This window comes from Neoarthrinium moseri (assembly GCF_022829205.1).
Source record: "Neoarthrinium moseri strain CBS 164.80 chromosome Unknown scaffold43_Wmoseri_CBS_16480, whole genome shotgun sequence".
In the NCBI taxonomy this organism is placed as follows: Eukaryota; Fungi; Ascomycota; class Sordariomycetes; order Amphisphaeriales; family Apiosporaceae; genus Neoarthrinium; species Neoarthrinium moseri.
In genome coordinates, this window is record NW_026055157.1 from 258,817 (window position 1) to 276,148 (window position 17,332).

Consider the following 17,332-nt stretch of genomic DNA (forward strand, 5'->3'; position numbering starts at 1 on the left):
AATCAAAAGCAAAACGCCCCTAATGCCTTCTAATACCCCGAGGGCACCTTTCTGCAGTTTTTCTTTTTCGTGATGGGTCGTAACGGCAAATACAAAGAATTTCTTTATCGTACAGTGAAGGCGTGGCAGCACGTTGGGTGGGGGTGTGGGGGGATTTCAGGTTGGTCGTGAGATGAGAAAAATGGGTTCAAGTTGAGATGAGTCGCGTGCCACTGAGGGTGCGTGAGCCTTCACTTTCACAGGAAGCCGCCTTCGCCGCCGCCGAACACGCCGACGCTGCCGCGCCAGCCGCACTTCTCCTGGTCCTGGGGTGAGCGAGGCGGCGGAATACTTCTGGGGTTCATGCCGTTCCGTGGAGTGGTCTGCTGTGGAGCCTCGTACTCGCTGCTGCCCCGGCTGCCGCTGCTAGCGTTGGTCTGTACAAGAAGGAGACTGCTCGTGCTACTCAGCCGCTTCGTGAAGTCGTTGAAACTGAGGCGCTTCACGCTGGACGTGGAATGTCGCTTCTCGTGGTGGGGCCGCGAAATGCTTTCTTCGCGGATTGGGGCGGCCGCCATCTCCAGCGGCACTTGCGGCTGGCTGCTGGTGCGCGGCGACATGACAGGCCGGGGCTTCGAGTGCGCCGTGTGTGGGCGCAGGATAGACGAGCCATCGGCGGCGGTCATACCTGCGTGGAAACTGAGAGACGTCCTACCGCCTGGAGCAATGGCACTGTGTCGATGTGGGTTGGAAATATAATGCAACGCCCGTTGCGCCGACGGACCCATTCCCGTCCTTTCACCCGTCGCCTCCTCTTCAAATGCGTCGTCGTCGGTTGACTCGTCTTCATCGACCTCGTCGTTGAGATCATCGTCGTCGGAATCCTCGTCTTCTTCCCACGTGCTGGTCATAGGCGGCGACGCGAGCGCCTGGTCCTGCCTCTCCTTCCTCCGCCGCTCCTCAGCCTCGCGCATCAGCGCATCAAATCTCGCAAGCGAACTAAGCTTCTCCTCCCCGGGGACGTCGCGATCCGAGCCGGGGATGTACCGCATCTGGAAAGCCCTGTCCAAGATGGTCTCCCGGGGGAACGGCGGCGAGCTGGACAGTTGTGCACCCTGCTGACCTTGTGAGCTCACACTCCCTCTTGTTCGGGTAGGCGAGCTGAGAACCGAGGATCTGCCCTGGGCAGAGGTCCAGCCCAGCATATACTCGCCCTGGAACTCGCCGACCGTCGCAGCAGGCGATGGCAAATCCGTTGGCAGGACCGTTGTGTAATGTTGCCCATGTAAGACATATCCCATCCCCATAGCATTCACAGAGCTTGCGTGAGACGAGATATCACTCCTGCGCGACCGTAAGCTAGGACTTTCCGACGAAAATGTTACAGGGCGTTCCCTGCTGGACCGTGATTGGCTGGACTGCGTATGTTGCATCTGAGGTCGGGCAGTATTTTGCTTCGAGCTGGATGGCCGCATCGTATATTCGGAGGCATCTCGAGGTTGGGCCGTTGCGAAGGGGTTAATAAAGGTGGGAGACATGGGTGTAATCGGACTCATTGGCGCTCTCTCAGGAACTCCAGGTTGGATGAGAGATGATATATACCGAGCCCAGTCGTTCAGGCTATACGTGTCGTCCCCGGGTCGAAAATGCAGCGTGGTTGGCCCAAACTCTTTCGTCGTGGTCAGCCCTGCAGTCCGGCTGGACCTCCGTTTCCGCAGCTTATCTGTCGCCGGATCCGGTGACACCTGAAGGATGAGCGTCGGGAGCACGGGTCCCTGTTTTCGATGCGCAATCATCTGTACAGTACAGTCTGTGATTGAGGATATCGAGTGCTGCTGCACAGCTTCCCAGTCGTCTTTGGACTTATAGATCGAAAGATATATGGCGTCAGGCAGGGGCTTCGGTTTCGAGACTTGGCCACGCGCTTCTTTGATGCTTTTGGCTGACAAGACTTGGGACAGACTCAAGTTTGGCTGGGACCCATCCCTCTGGGGGCTTCCAACAACTACATATCGGGTCTATTTCCAGGTCAATTACCACACATAACCAGGAAGGCAGGCTTTGAGGGTGGTTTACCTTCCAAACAGCCCTTCCTATGATTGTCCCCCGATCTGGGGGGATGAGCAAGAATCCCTCCATGGTTGCGTTGTCTGTAGTAACCGCGCGCGGCTTGCGCAATCTCCTCTCGAGGGGCAACCAAAGACTATGTGGTTTGCCGGCGTGGATGGCGATGCGCGACGGGATTGCGAATAGTCGGGTTCCAGTATTAAAAATTAGGCGGCATGATAAGTTGAATAAAGGAAAATAAGAAAGAAAGATAGCTCGGTCTCTCTTCTTTCTCTCGTTGTTATTGGGGGTATCAAGTCACGATCTCACGAGGTAGTCTGCCTCTTTTGAGTAAAGCTCTCCCCGGCGCCCTCTTTGAGAAGGAGAGGTACAAAACAAAAAGTCAAGATGCAAAAGAGAAGCACTAAGCTAGCCCATTGACGGCGGGAAAGTATGGGCAGAGGGAAGGATTTAGGACTCCAAGGAGATTAGTAGCGGGTACTCCAAGGCGTGGCTGAACGTCCAGTACAGACAAGGAGGAAAAAATACGACAAGAGGTATTGAAATTTCCCATTCCCCATCAGAGCAACAGGAAAACCCTGGAATGGGCTGCAGTTCCGTGCAGTTTTTTCTTAAAGGCTCCTCCCAACTAACTAGTACCCCCCGGCAAGCGGGCAAGCCTGGCCAGGGGTCCAGAGAAGCACCAGGTCGCCATGAGCTCGGATTTCTGGGCGATATCGCCCGGCAGGGGCATCAAAGGATGTACCTCCCGGGTAATACTGCGCGGGAAATATACCTGCAGGACCAGCACCAACTTGGGGGGGAGAATTGATTAATGTGTCGCGCAATCTCACTGGCCGAAGATGGCATGGTATCTTATTCCCCATTATTCGAGAGTGCAAAAGCGCCCCTAACCTTCCCTATCGTGGTTAAACAGCACCCTGCAGCCTGGTCGCACAGTTTCAGGGAACCAAGGGCAGTCCGTAAGGCGCCAGGGACCAGCCCTCGAGGTTCTTGGGACTCGTACAGTAGGCAGGATTATACTTCTGGTCCTGGCGACTCATTGGGTGCATCGATCTAGATAGTAAACTCGCGACAAGATAGACGCTTTCCGAAAGACCGAATTCTCCAGGAGCCGCACACTGGTGAACCCTTAGTTCTCAATGTCAGACCATTTTGTCTCTGGCAGGCCCCGTAAAAGTCCACTTGACGGGAAGACGGCGCGCCGAGTTGCTTGACGCCAAGCCGTCACTACACACCACCATCTACACCAGCACGAGTCAAGTCGGCTAGCCCCGGTGCGGTGTTGGTTTGAGCGACTGATTCTCAGGACGGGCCCGAGAACTTTTAGTGAGCAAGCGCACAAGAGTATTGGCTTGTAAACGAAGGGCCAAAGACCGGCGCCGGCTACGCTGGAGGGGTAACGGCCGGATAGAGATCTATTGGCTTTAGGGGCCGTCTGCCATTGATCCCGACTATGAAGAAAGTGGAATAGGGGGCTACAGTCGGAGTGACCTACGGCCACCACGAACGCTTATGACAGAACATTGGAGATGCACGGCAATATGGATCCTCCCGTCCAAATATCGGCTACCTCATGCCCGTCCAAATCCTATTTGTATAGCAAGACGGTATGGTTGGTTACAACGGCGCCCTGATCGGGTGTTGTGTGTTGCATTACTGTCTGGGCTATCAAGATTGAAAGCATGTAGGCTGCTCCGACTTGGGTATAGTCGGTATTGCCCCTTCCGGTTTAGATGCTCCAACTCTGCTGTCCTTCTTCCCTTGTGATCGTCACTACTGTGCTGTAGCTACGGAGCACTACTCCTGCACTGCGATCGAAGGGTTCTGCTGCTCACACTAACGCAATGCCCATGTGCGCATGTGTCTCTCTCCCCGTTGGCTGTTAGGACGGGCTGGTGGAGCTCTGAGTATTGCGATGCAGCCATCAGGCCAATACGTATATGCTTTGGGGAAAAAGCAGTGTCTCCTTCATGCGCAAATCTCCATGCTTGAGGGGGCAGACGAGCTTCATTGGAGCGTGGGCATGACAAGCGACGATTATTGTTCAATGCCATAAGGGTTGCGGCGCACAAGATGACAATTCATCAATAGCTCTGCGCAATGCCACCCCTTCGAAATCCTCCCTGCGCCCGTGCCCTCCCCCAGACGGATACCATGCTGTTTGCGTGGGCTACTTGTCCAGCCTTTGCGACATAGCGGGTCATCTGATGTCGACCCTGGCCTCTTCGCTGCGAGCCGGCCGTGGAAAGACTGGAGGTAACCGGCGACCGAACCAGGATCAGCGCCATCCCCTCGCGTGTTTTTCTGGAGTGACGACTTGGCAGTCTTTCGCAAGTGGGCTTACAGGAACGACGATACCTTTAGGTGCATCAGCTGCACGCCATTTCTATCCGCACCGGAGAAGCGCAACCATTCAGTACCCGAGAGCACTCCACATGGCGAGGGATACCAACTACCTAGATACGCATTACAGTACCCAGCCGCAGCTAGTTAGTCTCTACCTCATCTATCTCAAACCCAGAACGTCTGGCTCTTGAGTTACGGCTGTGCATCATTACTGTTTCCTATGGCCCGAAGTCGACGGTCACGCTCTCGACCGAACATGCGGCTGTGAGGCAGAGCACTCCTGAGAGCGTGGAACACCTAGTACTGTGTTGCACACCCTCCTGTTTCGGGCACACCAATCTTGCAACGGCTCGAGGCATGCTGACCGACGCGACAGTTGGCGAATGTCATCTCCCCAGTGCATAGAACACACGGCGTGAGGAATGTCGCGCCCGCTATCCCGAAGGCACGAAAATAGAACGAACCAAATTGGGAATTGTTGGTTATCCTACGAAGGGGCTTTCGCATGCAGCAATCCTGGGAAATGTTTCAGGTTACAGGTCATTATAAATTCGTATGCCGTTACAGTACAGTAGCGAGAGGACGTCTGCGACGAGATTAGTAGGTCTCCTTGTCTCTCAATGCCCCCTAAGACTCCAAGACTGTCACCAAGGTTGTGACCAGCGAGAGCTTCGATTGGCGTTTGTGCCGGTAGCAATCTCAACAACTTGAGGCATCAGCAAGGTACTGCCCCGCTACAGTAACGGTGATGTTGTTAAAGAGCCCAGTCCAACGGCTATTGGGCCTTGACCGCCGTGCCGTGGCCCATGGGTGGTGTTGCCCCTGCATAAGAACGTACGCAATCGTAACCAAGACTTGTTCTAGAATGGGAGAGGGGTGGATGGTGGACTCAGTGAGGGTACAAGGGTAAGTTACCATGGGGCACGGTTCCTTTTCCATAGGAGGAGCTAGCAGGCTTCTGCAATCCAGACTGTGGTCACTCGTTGCTTTTCACGGTGCTGCCCTCACGCTCCAACTCAGTTTCCGGCGTCGAGTGTCGCAGCGAGTTGAGACAAGTTTTGTCAGCGATGTATCTAGTCTTTCTTTTCTCGAAACTGCACGCAATGCTCCGCGGTGGCAGCCAGCTCACCTAACCCTAGGTTTCGCAGCGAGGCGTTTGCGTTTCCAGCAACCCGGGCCAGGCGAGCGGGTAGGCGGGAGACCTAATTCGGTAAGACCCGACCGTCAATAACGAAAGCGACTTTATGACAAGGGACTCACCGCATGACAGTCTCGCCATGACACGGACATTGATTGACACGGTGATAATTCCGCATGCATGTCAATATCTCCAACGCCCTGGGCCTCCAGGACCTGACTGCACCGTCGATGCTAGTGCTGAACTCTGTAGATGCGCTATTTCTAGCTTATTTCCTTCTACAGAGCACTGCGTCGCACGTGGCGGGCCGTTCGCTGCGAAAGAAGAAACATGCACAGTAATTAAGTTACCTATGTAGGCGTCCTTCTCCACCAGCTCGACGAAAGTCCCTACGGTCGCAACCTATTGCCGCTTCGCATCAAGCTAGGGCCGAGGACCGGCTCTGGGTGGCTTTTGTCGGTTCTCCGTAGGATAAGTGTTTTGTGGTCAAGCTGCACCTCACCGGACACTGGTTTACCCGCGCTGCGGAGCAATGTGACAAGCCCATTAGTAACAACAAGGAGTTCTGGCTGATGATGTTGGGCAATTCCCCATATGGCACCCAAGCACCAGGCTTGGGTCGCCGCAGATGCTCCATCTTTTCAGCACCCTGGCGATCTTTCTATCCGTAATAGTCTCTTGCCGAAACTCTATTTTGCTGTCTGCTATCCCAATCCCCACAAGCCCGACCTGCTTGCCTTAGTCGGCCGAGAATGGGGACCTAGCCGGAGATGATTGACCGTCCAGAGACGCGTACAGCTCACCTCGTCGTTGGCAAAAGTTATGATGAATCCGTCTCGCGGACAGGGCAGGCATGGCATTACTAATGCCTTGTTCGCGAGGGAGTTCCCCCTTCGCCCTCTGGGGCCTACCTGCAGGTACTGACTCCCGTAACTTTTAGTTGCAGTTCGCTTGCGGCAATCGTACGTTGATCTCCAGGTTCTGCTGTACCGTAGATCAGGTAGGGAATAGGCCTGCGCGCGCCGGAATGTTGCCCAACCTGCCATTTCTTGGCATTTTGTGATATGTAATCAAGGAGGGGCTGCAACAGCATGAGGTCGCTCATCCGTATGCCAATGCCACATGGACAATCTGGTGCCCAATAGTCAATACATAGTCCGCAGCCACAACTATCGAACCCCAAGCAGGTTGCCCGTCCTGCGCGTCGACGAATCGAGCAAACGCGCCCGTTGCGAACCAAGAAAGGCCCATGACAGATCTCTTCCCTTTCCCATCCCTAGAGCGTGATGTTCCTGCATTATCGACAGACCATCTGCTCGGCAAGTCCTGCACGGCGCGCCCTGATCTATGACAAGTGCAGTTAGCGGCGTGTTTGGTGGTCCATCCCTAACCGAGACGTCCGATCTCACGATATGTACGAGTTTTGTTTGTACCACTGTGACTACGGCAGACAACACTGTACTAATTAGCATGTGTATATCGGCCCCCTATCAATTTCAGCGTGGACCAACCCCCATCTTCGGTTCGCTTCGGAGCAGACGGGAAAGGGGGGGCCACGCAGCCTCTGGGTCTGACGTTGCAGCCCCCCTTAAAGAGCGATCTAGGATCAAAAGACATCTTGCCGTAGGCTGGGGTGCCATAGCTTCGCTTTTGTTGGTCCAGGGGGAAGATGGGGGCCACTTCCGCGCCCTCGCACCGACGTGATATGATCTAAGTTAACTATGCTCTATCTATCCATCGACCCAGAGCGGCTGCATCCGTCGGTTGGTGCTGGTGTTGGTGTCCTCGGAACGAGCCTCAATCAGGCCCCAGCCAGCCTCACTCCGCCATGCACGCCTAGAACGTCTCCATAGCCAACGTGTGGGCGATAGATGATGCAAGATATATTGTTGGTCAAGCCACACCCTACTGTAGTTCATACCGTTGGCGGCAAGGTTGTATAATCCAAGTCAGGTGTCACCGTTACGAGGCCAAGCCCGAGTCAAGACTACTGTGCCATATACCTAGTAGAGGGGACCAGGTCCAGTGTTGAAGGTTAAAGTTACGTACGCTCGCTGGTGAACAGTTGCGCCCATGGCTGTGTGGGGAGCGCACCTTCTCGGTAACTTGGCACAAAGCCTGTTTGCACGTGGACAGGAGACGGGGGCCCATGCCAGTTCACGGGGGTGCCATGATAGCCAGGTTACATTCCTACTGGGACTGATCCAAGCTGACGTTGACGAGACACACCTGGTCGGATTGCGGACTGAATGTTCACATGGATCGGATCGCAACTTTAGTACTGTGGAAGATTGGATATCTCTTGACAATAAGCTCTGGGCCGTGGTGATGGCCTAACCTCATCAACATGCCTCCTTTCTAATCATGCCAGTTACCCCCGATGCGGATCAATGCCATTCTTTCTCAGACAAGCCCCACAGACGCCGGCCAGTGGCCATATGGAAAACGTTCACTCGTACCTCATTAATAAGAATTTACTCAGCTGCATCCATCTCGACATCGTCAGAGAGCACGCCAGGGCCCATGATCCTCGTCTTGTTTCTGTTAAAAAAGTTAACCCCCTTGCCTTTCTCCTTTACCTTAGGATTCCGGGGTTGCTTCGGCCCATGCAGCCTGGCTATCTCTCTCTCGAAACCCTCCAACGCCTCCTCCTGTGCTTCACTTACAGGTGGCTCCATCCCCGCGGCTTCCTCCAAGGCCTTATTGAGGAGCTCCGTAGCAATGGGATCTTGTGGGTTAATGGCCAGGGCCTGATGCAAGACCACGATAGCCTCTTCGGGTTGCGCCAACTCCATGAAGACCAGCCCCTTGGCCGAGAAGACTGCGGCGTCTTTACCGCCGAGCCGTAGAACCTCGTCAAACTGCTCCATTGCTTCAGGATACTGCTTGGCGCGGCGGTAAGCATGGGCAAGGTTCGTGCGCGCGGCCAGCCAGGCTGTCGGTTCCGAATCAATGTCCTCAGCCACCTCAAGGGCTCGGACAAATAGTTTCACAGCATCGAGTGGCCGGTCCTGGTGATAGTAGACCACACCCATCTCGTTCAGTAGCAGCGGATCTGTTTTGCAGAGGCCATATGCTGTTTTTAAGAACTCATCTGCCAATGTCATGTTGTTGAGTGCGTGATTTTGCATGCCCAGGAAGACTTGGGGTAGGTGTGTTCCCATGAATAAACGGGCTGCTGTTGAATACGCTGAAATGGCTTGGTCGTGCTCGCCCTCGGCTGCGAAGGTATGGGCGAAGCCGATCCAGGCCGGGCCAAAATGGGCATCCATCATACTAGCCTTGCTGAAATATCGGCGGGCCTCTGCAATCTTGTCAATGGCGAAGTAGTATGTTCCTACTGCAAGCCACGTAGATGGCTCCTCCGGGTGGCTGTCGGCCAGATCGTGGGCGACGAGAAAGAGGACATTCTTCATCTTGAGCTCGTACAGGCAAGCCAGGTGGAGAGGGTACACGCTGAAGTTATACTTGTCGTCCTGCAATATCGACTCCGTAATAGCAAGGGCATCTTTGTACTTGCATTGCGTGTAGAGTAGGTCAGCCCTCGCAAGCAGTAGGTCGGGGTTCGTGCCAAGGTTGTAATGAGTCGAGAGGGTTTCGCATGCAGTAGTGAAGGAGCTCGGGTTCCTGTACTTGGATAGCCTCGTCGTATAGAGCATCTTGGTGAACTCTGCGGCCTCCTGCGACGAGGACGAATCCCCTGGGACATGGATCGAGTCAAAGTCTAGCGACTCCAGGAACTGCCACTCCTCGTCGGGCGACATCAGCGAGTTCTTCATCAACTGCTGGAACGCCTCGAAGCACTGGACGTCGATCCTAACAGCGTCCTTGTAACACTCCTTTGCCCGGTCAAAAGCGTTCTGCTTGGCGTAGCATATGCCGCGCAGGAAGCACATGGCCGCCTCGAAGCGCCTGTTAGCCGCCTCTTCATCCGAGCCATCCTGTCGGCGATTCGGCCTGTCTGACTTGCCCGGCCCCTTCTGAGTTTTGCGCTTGTTGGCCGCGTTCGCTATGAGGTGCGTAGGGTTTCGCTCGCCAAGCACGGCGAGCGCCTCGTCGTACCGTGACTGTTTGATGAAGCAGTGACCAGCGAGGTAGCGGCATGACGGATTGCGGTTCACGAGATCCTGTTTGGAAAGGAAGGACTGGGCACGAGTGTAGTTTCCGGTCGCAAAGTGAACCTGCGCCAGCCAAAAGGCGTCATTGTCATCATCTGCGGCACCATGACATTTCGTTAGCATGTCCTGCAGCCCGGAGTCGGGTTTGGAGAATGGGTGACGCACTTGTTAGGGCCAGGAGCTTGTCCCCGATGAAAATGGCCGAATCGTACTGCGCCTTGTTGTAGGCATCCTGCCTCCATTCCCTCAAGAATTTCTCCATGCCAGAGATATCAATCCTGGCCAAGTGACGAGCATCTGGTTGGAGGTTGAGACCGGAAGTCGTCGACGCATCGGTCAGGCACTGGCAGACGCGTCGGTGCTGTTTGGACGCGGGGCAGTTTGGACGGGGTCGTGGCCCACCCCGGACCGTGACGTCGGTGCTTTTGGTGTCCTTGCCCACTGCACCGGCGGGCACCCGGCTACAGATTTTACTCCATCTGCACCTAACTACAGTAGCTGGGTACTGTAGGTACTTACTTACCTCCGTTACTATAGGCTTAACTTGGAAGCTAAATTGCACTCATGTTGGAAGGCGGAGAGTACGTAGATTATTGTGTATGGAGAAGATGCCCAACTGCACGGTGTCACTCTTTACATCCAGGTTTGTATACGTTTCGTTACCATACGTAGCCAGACAATGGACGAGATAATGGCGTTACAGGGCTAGTCTGCTTTGGCCGTGCATTCTGCATTGATACAAAGCGTACTTGGGCGACACGAAAGACATGCAGTACCAAGCCCGGTCCTTCTGCATTAGAGATTTTGAGTCCGGTGTCAATTTTAAGGCCGAGTCGGGACTTGATACTCATGCAGTGCTAGTACTACATGGTTTTGATTATACAGCGCTCCCGTAAGACGCGCCATTTTTATTATTATTATTAACGGTGAACACACACAGCTAGGATGAGATTGGCCGTTGATGAATGTAAATACTTGTCTGCGGGATGTTTTCATCTGCATTCACCAGTTGCACTACAGAGGTATGTATGTGGCTAAACGTTAGTGAAATCCTGCAGAAAAAAGAGTCACTTCTTCGTAGAAATCATTTTAGTTCCAAATATCCCGCCTTGGCTTACTATGATAGCGATGCTCAAATCCCTCGCCGTACTTCGAGATTAGCAGCATTATAGGCCCATGATGGAGAGCATAGCCCCTATGGGTAACATGCACCTGAAGTGTCTACACATGCTCGGTAGCAGAAGTCGTCGCTTGGGGTTTTTCGTCAAAGCTATCCTCGCGATGAATCTCCCTCTCGACTGCTTCAGTTCGCAGATTGGACTTCTCAGGGTCCTCAAAGACTATCTGATGTCAGTATGTACTAAAGTGAGGTGAGATGGACGGCCTACGGAAAGCAAGCTCCTCCAATGTGCGGCCCGATGTCTCTGGGAAGAGCCACCAGATCAAGAAAGCCTCGAATGCGATCCAGCAACAGTATACGACCATGAACTTGTAGCCGATCCCCTTAACTGGGTCGAGTCCGATGGGATTGACGAATTGGCCGAATGTCTACACCACTATTACCTCTTGCAATTCATGCGGGATTCGCGGTTTGACTTACCTGTGCCGATTTGCCGAAGAATTGGAAAACAGCTATACCACGGGTTCTCTGAGCGTATGGGAAGATTTCGATCAGGTACGCTGTCAAAGTTAGATAACTCGAGCTCTGAGCAGTGGCTGGCGAGGCTGTTAGACTCACTGTATGTAAGGGCGTTGAACCCCAAGTTGTAACCCGGAGAGTAGGCATAGATCCAGCTGTTGGAGATGTCGTTAACATGGCTATGGGGTGCCTTGACTCTCTAGTTTTACTCACAACAGACAGAACTTTGCAGCGACCTCAGACTTGTTCACCTGATACTCAGCCCAGCAGATCGTCCATGACACGTAGATTACCAAGATGTAGGTGATTGCGGTGAGGTACATGGTTCTTCGTTTAAACTTCATGACGACGAGAGCACATGTAACGCCAGCGACGAAGTTCCAGACTTGATTACCGATGTTATACTGCGCCTGGAAGAGCGCCTCGGTGAAACCAACAGCGGTGAGAACGGAGCCAGTGTAGTAACTAATGACCACGTTTCCGGACAGCTGGGTGAAGAGACCAATGAGAGCCCCAAGGAGGACCTTTTTCCGGATCGCGGGCGTCTTGATCATGTCCATCCAGGATTGCTTCGAGTTCTCCATTTCGATTGCGATCGTGGTCTTGATCTCGGCCATTTCTGCTTTGACGAGTTCCGAATTTTCGTCACCTTCGCCATGGTATTTGACCAGCACTTGCAGTGCTTGCTCATGTCTGTCCTTGCTGATGAGGAACCTGGGGCTTTCTGGGAGAAAGCTGGGAAACTGTGAGTTGCAGCGATAATAGTATGACTCCAGACACTTACAAAATGAAGGTAACCTGGATGAGCGACGGGGCCATTTGAAGCAGTGACGGAACTCTTAGGTTAGGTTAGCAACAATCCTTTCCGAGAACAACGTTTGGTAGTCTAATACCTCCAGGACCTATTACACTGTGTAAGCGATGGGACCTTGCATACTAGGGCTGGAGAACGCCACATTGAGTGGGACGGGAATGTACTTACCAATCTGATGGCACATGAGTGGTCCCAAACGTGACGCAGGCTGCTACAATCGAGCCGATGAAGTAAGCAGCGTTGAACATGGATGTCATAATCGCTCGCTCTTTCGGGTAGGCCAATTCTCCTATCAGACTAGAGCCGGCTACGATAGCATAGGGAAGACCGAATCCGATGAGGCCACGGGCAATGATGTACATTGGAGCTTTTGACTTTGTTGAGCATAGAGTGCCAGACACTGCGGGTTTGAAACTTACCATTGAAAGAGAATCCCTGTATGATAGAACCGATAATCATCAAAATCGACCCAAACATTACACACCACCTTCGGCCAAAGTTATCGTTGATCAGCGGAATGAACGGAAGCCCGATGACTGCTCCAAGAGGCATGATGGCGCTTAGGATCCCCTGGAAAGCGCCCGTTGGGTTTCCAAAGTCTATGTTTGGAGTTTCAATCAGCGCTGATGTCGAGTGGGCATGTTATGGGGAACTCACAGGCTTTCCACTGGGGAATCAGCTGGACGGCATTGATGATCTGTGAATCGAACCCGGAAGTCATCTCGATGCCCATACATGTCGGAAAAAGCATGAAGTACATATATCGCAAGTTCTTCTTCTTATACCATGGCACCTTATCCTCCATGGCCATACGGTGGACAATGTTGTCCCCATTGTTGACTGCGCCGACCATCGTGACCGGATTGATGCAAAACCTTTTACGATAGGACAATGTTACGCCGAATAGGAGGACCAAGGGCTAAGCAGAAAGCCCTGTAGCAAGACTGCGCCGTGGATATGGATACTTCTTATACGAGCCATAGGTCCCTCTGCTCCGATATAGTCCTGGCTTCGCAAACCAGTCAATTATTGATCTTTTGCACTTTTGAATAGAGCCTGGTAAGACAGGTCGCCCGACACATAGGGGCACAGCTCGGGTTATAGTAATTTAGCCGCCAAGCAGATTGAAGATGACTTCCGGCTAAATAGACTCGTCCATAAACACAGCCCATGTATACTACGTTAAATGCTGTGTTACCGATCCATCGGCAGGGATAACATCCAGTCGGAAGTCGTCAACCATGACCTGCTGATGGCTGCAGATGCCTAACGGGCTATGTGTCCATCACTGCGAAACTGAGTGTTGTTTGCTTCTGATCAAGGAGCGTATATGAGCCTCCTATCCCAAATAATTTTGGTCCCGAAGGACTGGTAGCAAATAGTAGCCTTCTAGGACGTTGAATCGATATAAGAAGTCTGTGAGTATTAAACCACCTGCGAAGTGGCTAAATCGTTGACCCTCCGATGTAGGCTCGCCGAAAGTGTTTGCTGATGAGATTCCTCATTTTGGGGGACGCATATTGCTTGAAAGGGCCGAATTGCTGCACCAATCGAGGCTTGACAGGTAACGTGGTAAGTTGTCAATCCAGGATTCCAATCCTTTGGGACTGGCGAAGATTCATATGCGGCCGCAAAGTCCGTCCAGTCAGTCCAAAGCGGACCGAACTACACGTTTCTCCAGGAGTTTCAATCAGATCAACGACTAGATATCCCAAACGACACACTCAGCGATTGCTGCCGACCAGGCTGGATGACCCGGCTGGTTTCTCCATTGAGAGAATGTGATAGCTCATGCGTCGGTCGCCCATGCTTTTGCCACCTTTGTCAAACATCCGGGGGTTAAAGGTATTTCGCATAATGAACGACCACGCAGATTAGCCTGGGGATTAGGGTATAAACAATCTCATCCCGCGTGCTGAGAAAACGATTGCGGTAAAATCACTCGTTGATCGCCCGCAGTATATGGTGGATTTTCAATGCCCTAGCTTCCTGACTGTACGCCACGAGATTGGTACAGTGATTTGTTGGGCTTGAAGCCATGATCGGTAGAATGGTAGCAGTGCATGACGGCAAGACGGCAAGGCACAGGAAACCAGTGTCCATCCATGAGACCTAAGCATGTCGCACTCGCGCCGTATTCGGCACACAGCGCGCAGACAACTTAGAAAACCGGACACAGCGAGATCGACTACTTACCATAACACATACTGCAACCCTCAATTCGGCGCGTCTGACTTACGTCTGCGTGACAGTAAACATAGGTGTGGTTTTATTCAACTATACATAGGTCTCACCGTGAGATGGGCGTAGCATAACTGCAAATTCGGATGAGTAAACAAGGTGGACAGATGGCACTCCCTAAATTGAAATCCAGAGATTTGTCCAGCAATGCCTTGTTTCGTCATCACGTGAAAATCACTGGAGTGTGAAACCAAGGTTTTCAGGGAGTTCCAGTATAGCGTCAGGGTGGACACCCTGCACATTGACACAATGTCAGACCCTCTGAACAAGCAGTAACGCTAGTCCACGCGCGCTGCCGTACCATCATCTTGCAGGGTTAGTCGGGAACAAGTGCTAAATTGCCAGAGCAGCTGCAGGAGTTTGAAGATAACAAGATTACATTTAGCCAAGGGATTATGGAATGTTTCAAGCACTATGCTCCGAAAAGCTTGTGTTGGGCGGCGTCGGTTGACATCATAAGAAGAGGAGCTGTGAAAAGGCAAAGAGCACCTGGCAGGCGCTGGCAGTTCCTGGACAGCAGCGCTAGGCAGCTGTGGGAGCTGTGACTTCACCTCGTAGAGACTCGCCAACTCGCCAAGGGTCTAAGTTAGTCGCCTAGACCGGCACCACCCAGACTCCCACCGTAGCGCATCCTCCGGACCCCTGCTGGACCCTTATCCTGCGGCTCACCGATGTCATCCTAAGATGTCTTACCAACCGAGCCAATGAGCCACCTGTGACGTGAAGCTCTTGTCGTTACTGCAGCAGGTGCAGAAGCAACCCGGAGCAGTTGGAGATTCAAGCTAAGACGCATTTTTGAACCCACCATGAACGACTGCAACTCTTTGGCTTGGAGTGTTGGGTCATATGTTAACTTATCCGTCTGTTGGACGGCAAACAACTGGGATTTTTTTTTGGCGGAACATGTGTACGTCAATGTACCGGCACGGTGGCATGTTGGCCTGAGTCAGGAAGCAATGGTGTATGGTGCATTCGAAATGGCAATTTCGAGAAATCCCATCCCATTTCCAATTCTCGATTTGAAGCAAACCCTGACTTCTCACGAGGATCGTGGTCTAAGCATGCAGTCGGCGGCTCAGGCCATGTTCCGGGATGTTTTGTTCCGTGGACTGGACCCTGAATTTGAGGAATTCCCCTCTTCGATGGACGCTACCAGACGTGAAGACAATCATCGGGCCAATCACAGTAGTGTGGAATCTGGGGAGAGCTAGGATTTGACAGAGGCCCAAAGGTTCCTAGGTACCCTGTTGATAGACTTGCAGACGATGTCCCTGCAAACCCAGCAAGCCCAGGTACATGCACAATACGTTCCTCAGCAACAGCCAAGGCGTGCCAGGATGGCCTATTGCTTGCCCATCCCTTATACTGCTAAGACTGAACTACTGCGAGGACCCCGACCTTGCCCGGACAACAAGGCCCGCGAGATGCGCGGCTTCATGCAGCCTCCGCAGCGATAGGTGCCCGCTGAATGAGCCAACCAAGGGTCCGGATCATCACCTTGAGTTACGCTTAAAGGCCTTGGCAGACAGAAGACGCTCCGCGTGGCTCAAGTCATATTAATGACTGTAATTACATACTCCCGCCGGTGAATAGCGAGGCGACGAGCAGAATTTGGGGCTGGGTAGTCGAAAACAGGGTGGTCTATCTCAGCACAGCCAGTATCATGACGTCAATCGAGCTGTTGCTCTCGGCTCACTCGAAAGCTACTTAGCAGTGGCTTGAGTAAGGCTTGAGGCTCTCCCAAATTTGCGCCCGCAGCAGAGGTTCCATCTCCAAGGACGACTTTCATCAGTCCACAAGCTTTCTACGGGCTTAGGTTGCCAGCAGGCGGCCCGTTCTTGGCTCACACTATCTATTGCTGTTTGCGGTCATAGCCTGTAGTATGCGCGCTTGGACCAATGGCATGACATAAGAGGATGACTTCAGACCCGGTTGAGAGATCTGCAGGGTCTTTCCCCTTCTGTCAGAACGGTCATCATTCCCCGTCGCGTCCGTCCCCCCAGCCCGCCATTTGGTGGCCAACCGTTCCTTGTCATACGCCCAATGACATGTGCAATGGCGCACCGGACTTTTGTGTCTAGCCAATCCAGACCCGCAAGGTTTCAGGAAACAGATTGCCCCAGATACTGCATCATCAGCCTTGCCTCCCCCCTTGCCCGCCGTGGCAAAAGCCGAAAGGACGCTATGTCAGTGATTGGCTTGTTGCCGCCGCACTTACGCCATATGGTGCATGGATAGGCTCCCACCCCAGCACGAAAGCGGCCTCTTTTGTTGTCGATCCTTGTACATCCCAGAGTCGAGGCATGGGAGGCTGCAGCACCAACGGGTAGCACTAAGCTGACGTTCTTGGTTAAGCCCCCGGCAGTGATGAGCGATGGGACGACGGAAAAGAGGAGTAGTACGCCCAGGGGCGGCGTGTCTGAAGTCACAAGCGGCCCCGAACATTGCCAGTGCATCATATGCGCTAAGCAGACCGTTTTGATTATAAAGAACCTCAGCTGCTGCTTCCACATCACATTATTCTTCCAAACACCTCACCACTATTAGCATCATTTCAACCATCGAGCAGCTAGACGCTCCTCATCACCTGTTCAGCGAACAAATCTATTCAAGCCGGCTTTATTCAACAAAACATCCAACAATTATCTATCGACATCACACCATTACCATCACAATGTCGTCTCAGGATTACTCCACCGTCTCAATGCCCTTTTCTCCTTCACCACCAACGGACCTGCCATCCTATGCTCGGTTCATGCACCAACACACAAAGAAGCAGATGGAGGCCGCATCAAGGTCGTCGCACCGTCGAGGTCAACGATCAAGCCACTCTGGAGTTCCCGCGGTGCCCAACGGCATCTCGTCGTCAGGATCATCGCATAGCTCCGAGGGCGTCGACTACCACGACTGAGCGGTCACAGCATCACATGATGTTGGGCTACAACTTTTGACGACTCACACAGAAGTTGTCCATATACCCCTGGCGG

The 17,332-nt window shown here is 53.1% G+C and overlaps 3 protein-coding genes across 3 annotated transcripts; 1 reads left to right on the forward strand and 2 right to left on the reverse strand.

Annotated features, from left to right (window-relative positions):
- Positions 1-236: 236 nt before the first annotated feature.
- JN550_009469 (uncharacterized protein) lies at positions 237-2,118 on the reverse strand (the record flags this gene model as incomplete). Its single annotated transcript, XM_049321545.1, has 2 exons — positions 237-1,997; positions 2,056-2,118. 2 exons carry the CDS (start codon positions 2,116-2,118, stop codon positions 237-239), a joined length of 1,824 nt encoding a protein of 607 aa, XP_049168624.1.
- A 5,889-nt stretch (positions 2,119-8,007) lies between these two features.
- On the reverse strand, positions 8,008-9,913 carry JN550_009470 (uncharacterized protein; the record flags this gene model as incomplete). The annotated part of the gene is made up of 2 exons (XM_049321546.1): positions 8,008-9,746; positions 9,817-9,913. 2 exons carry the CDS (start codon positions 9,911-9,913, stop codon positions 8,008-8,010), a joined length of 1,836 nt encoding a protein of 611 aa, XP_049168625.1.
- A 7,106-nt stretch (positions 9,914-17,019) lies between these two features.
- JN550_009471 (uncharacterized protein) lies at positions 17,020-17,256 on the forward strand (the record flags this gene model as incomplete). Its single annotated transcript, XM_049321548.1, has 1 exon — positions 17,020-17,256. One exon carries the CDS (start codon positions 17,020-17,022, stop codon positions 17,254-17,256), a length of 237 nt encoding a protein of 78 aa, XP_049168626.1.
- Positions 17,257-17,332: the final 76 nt, after the last annotated feature.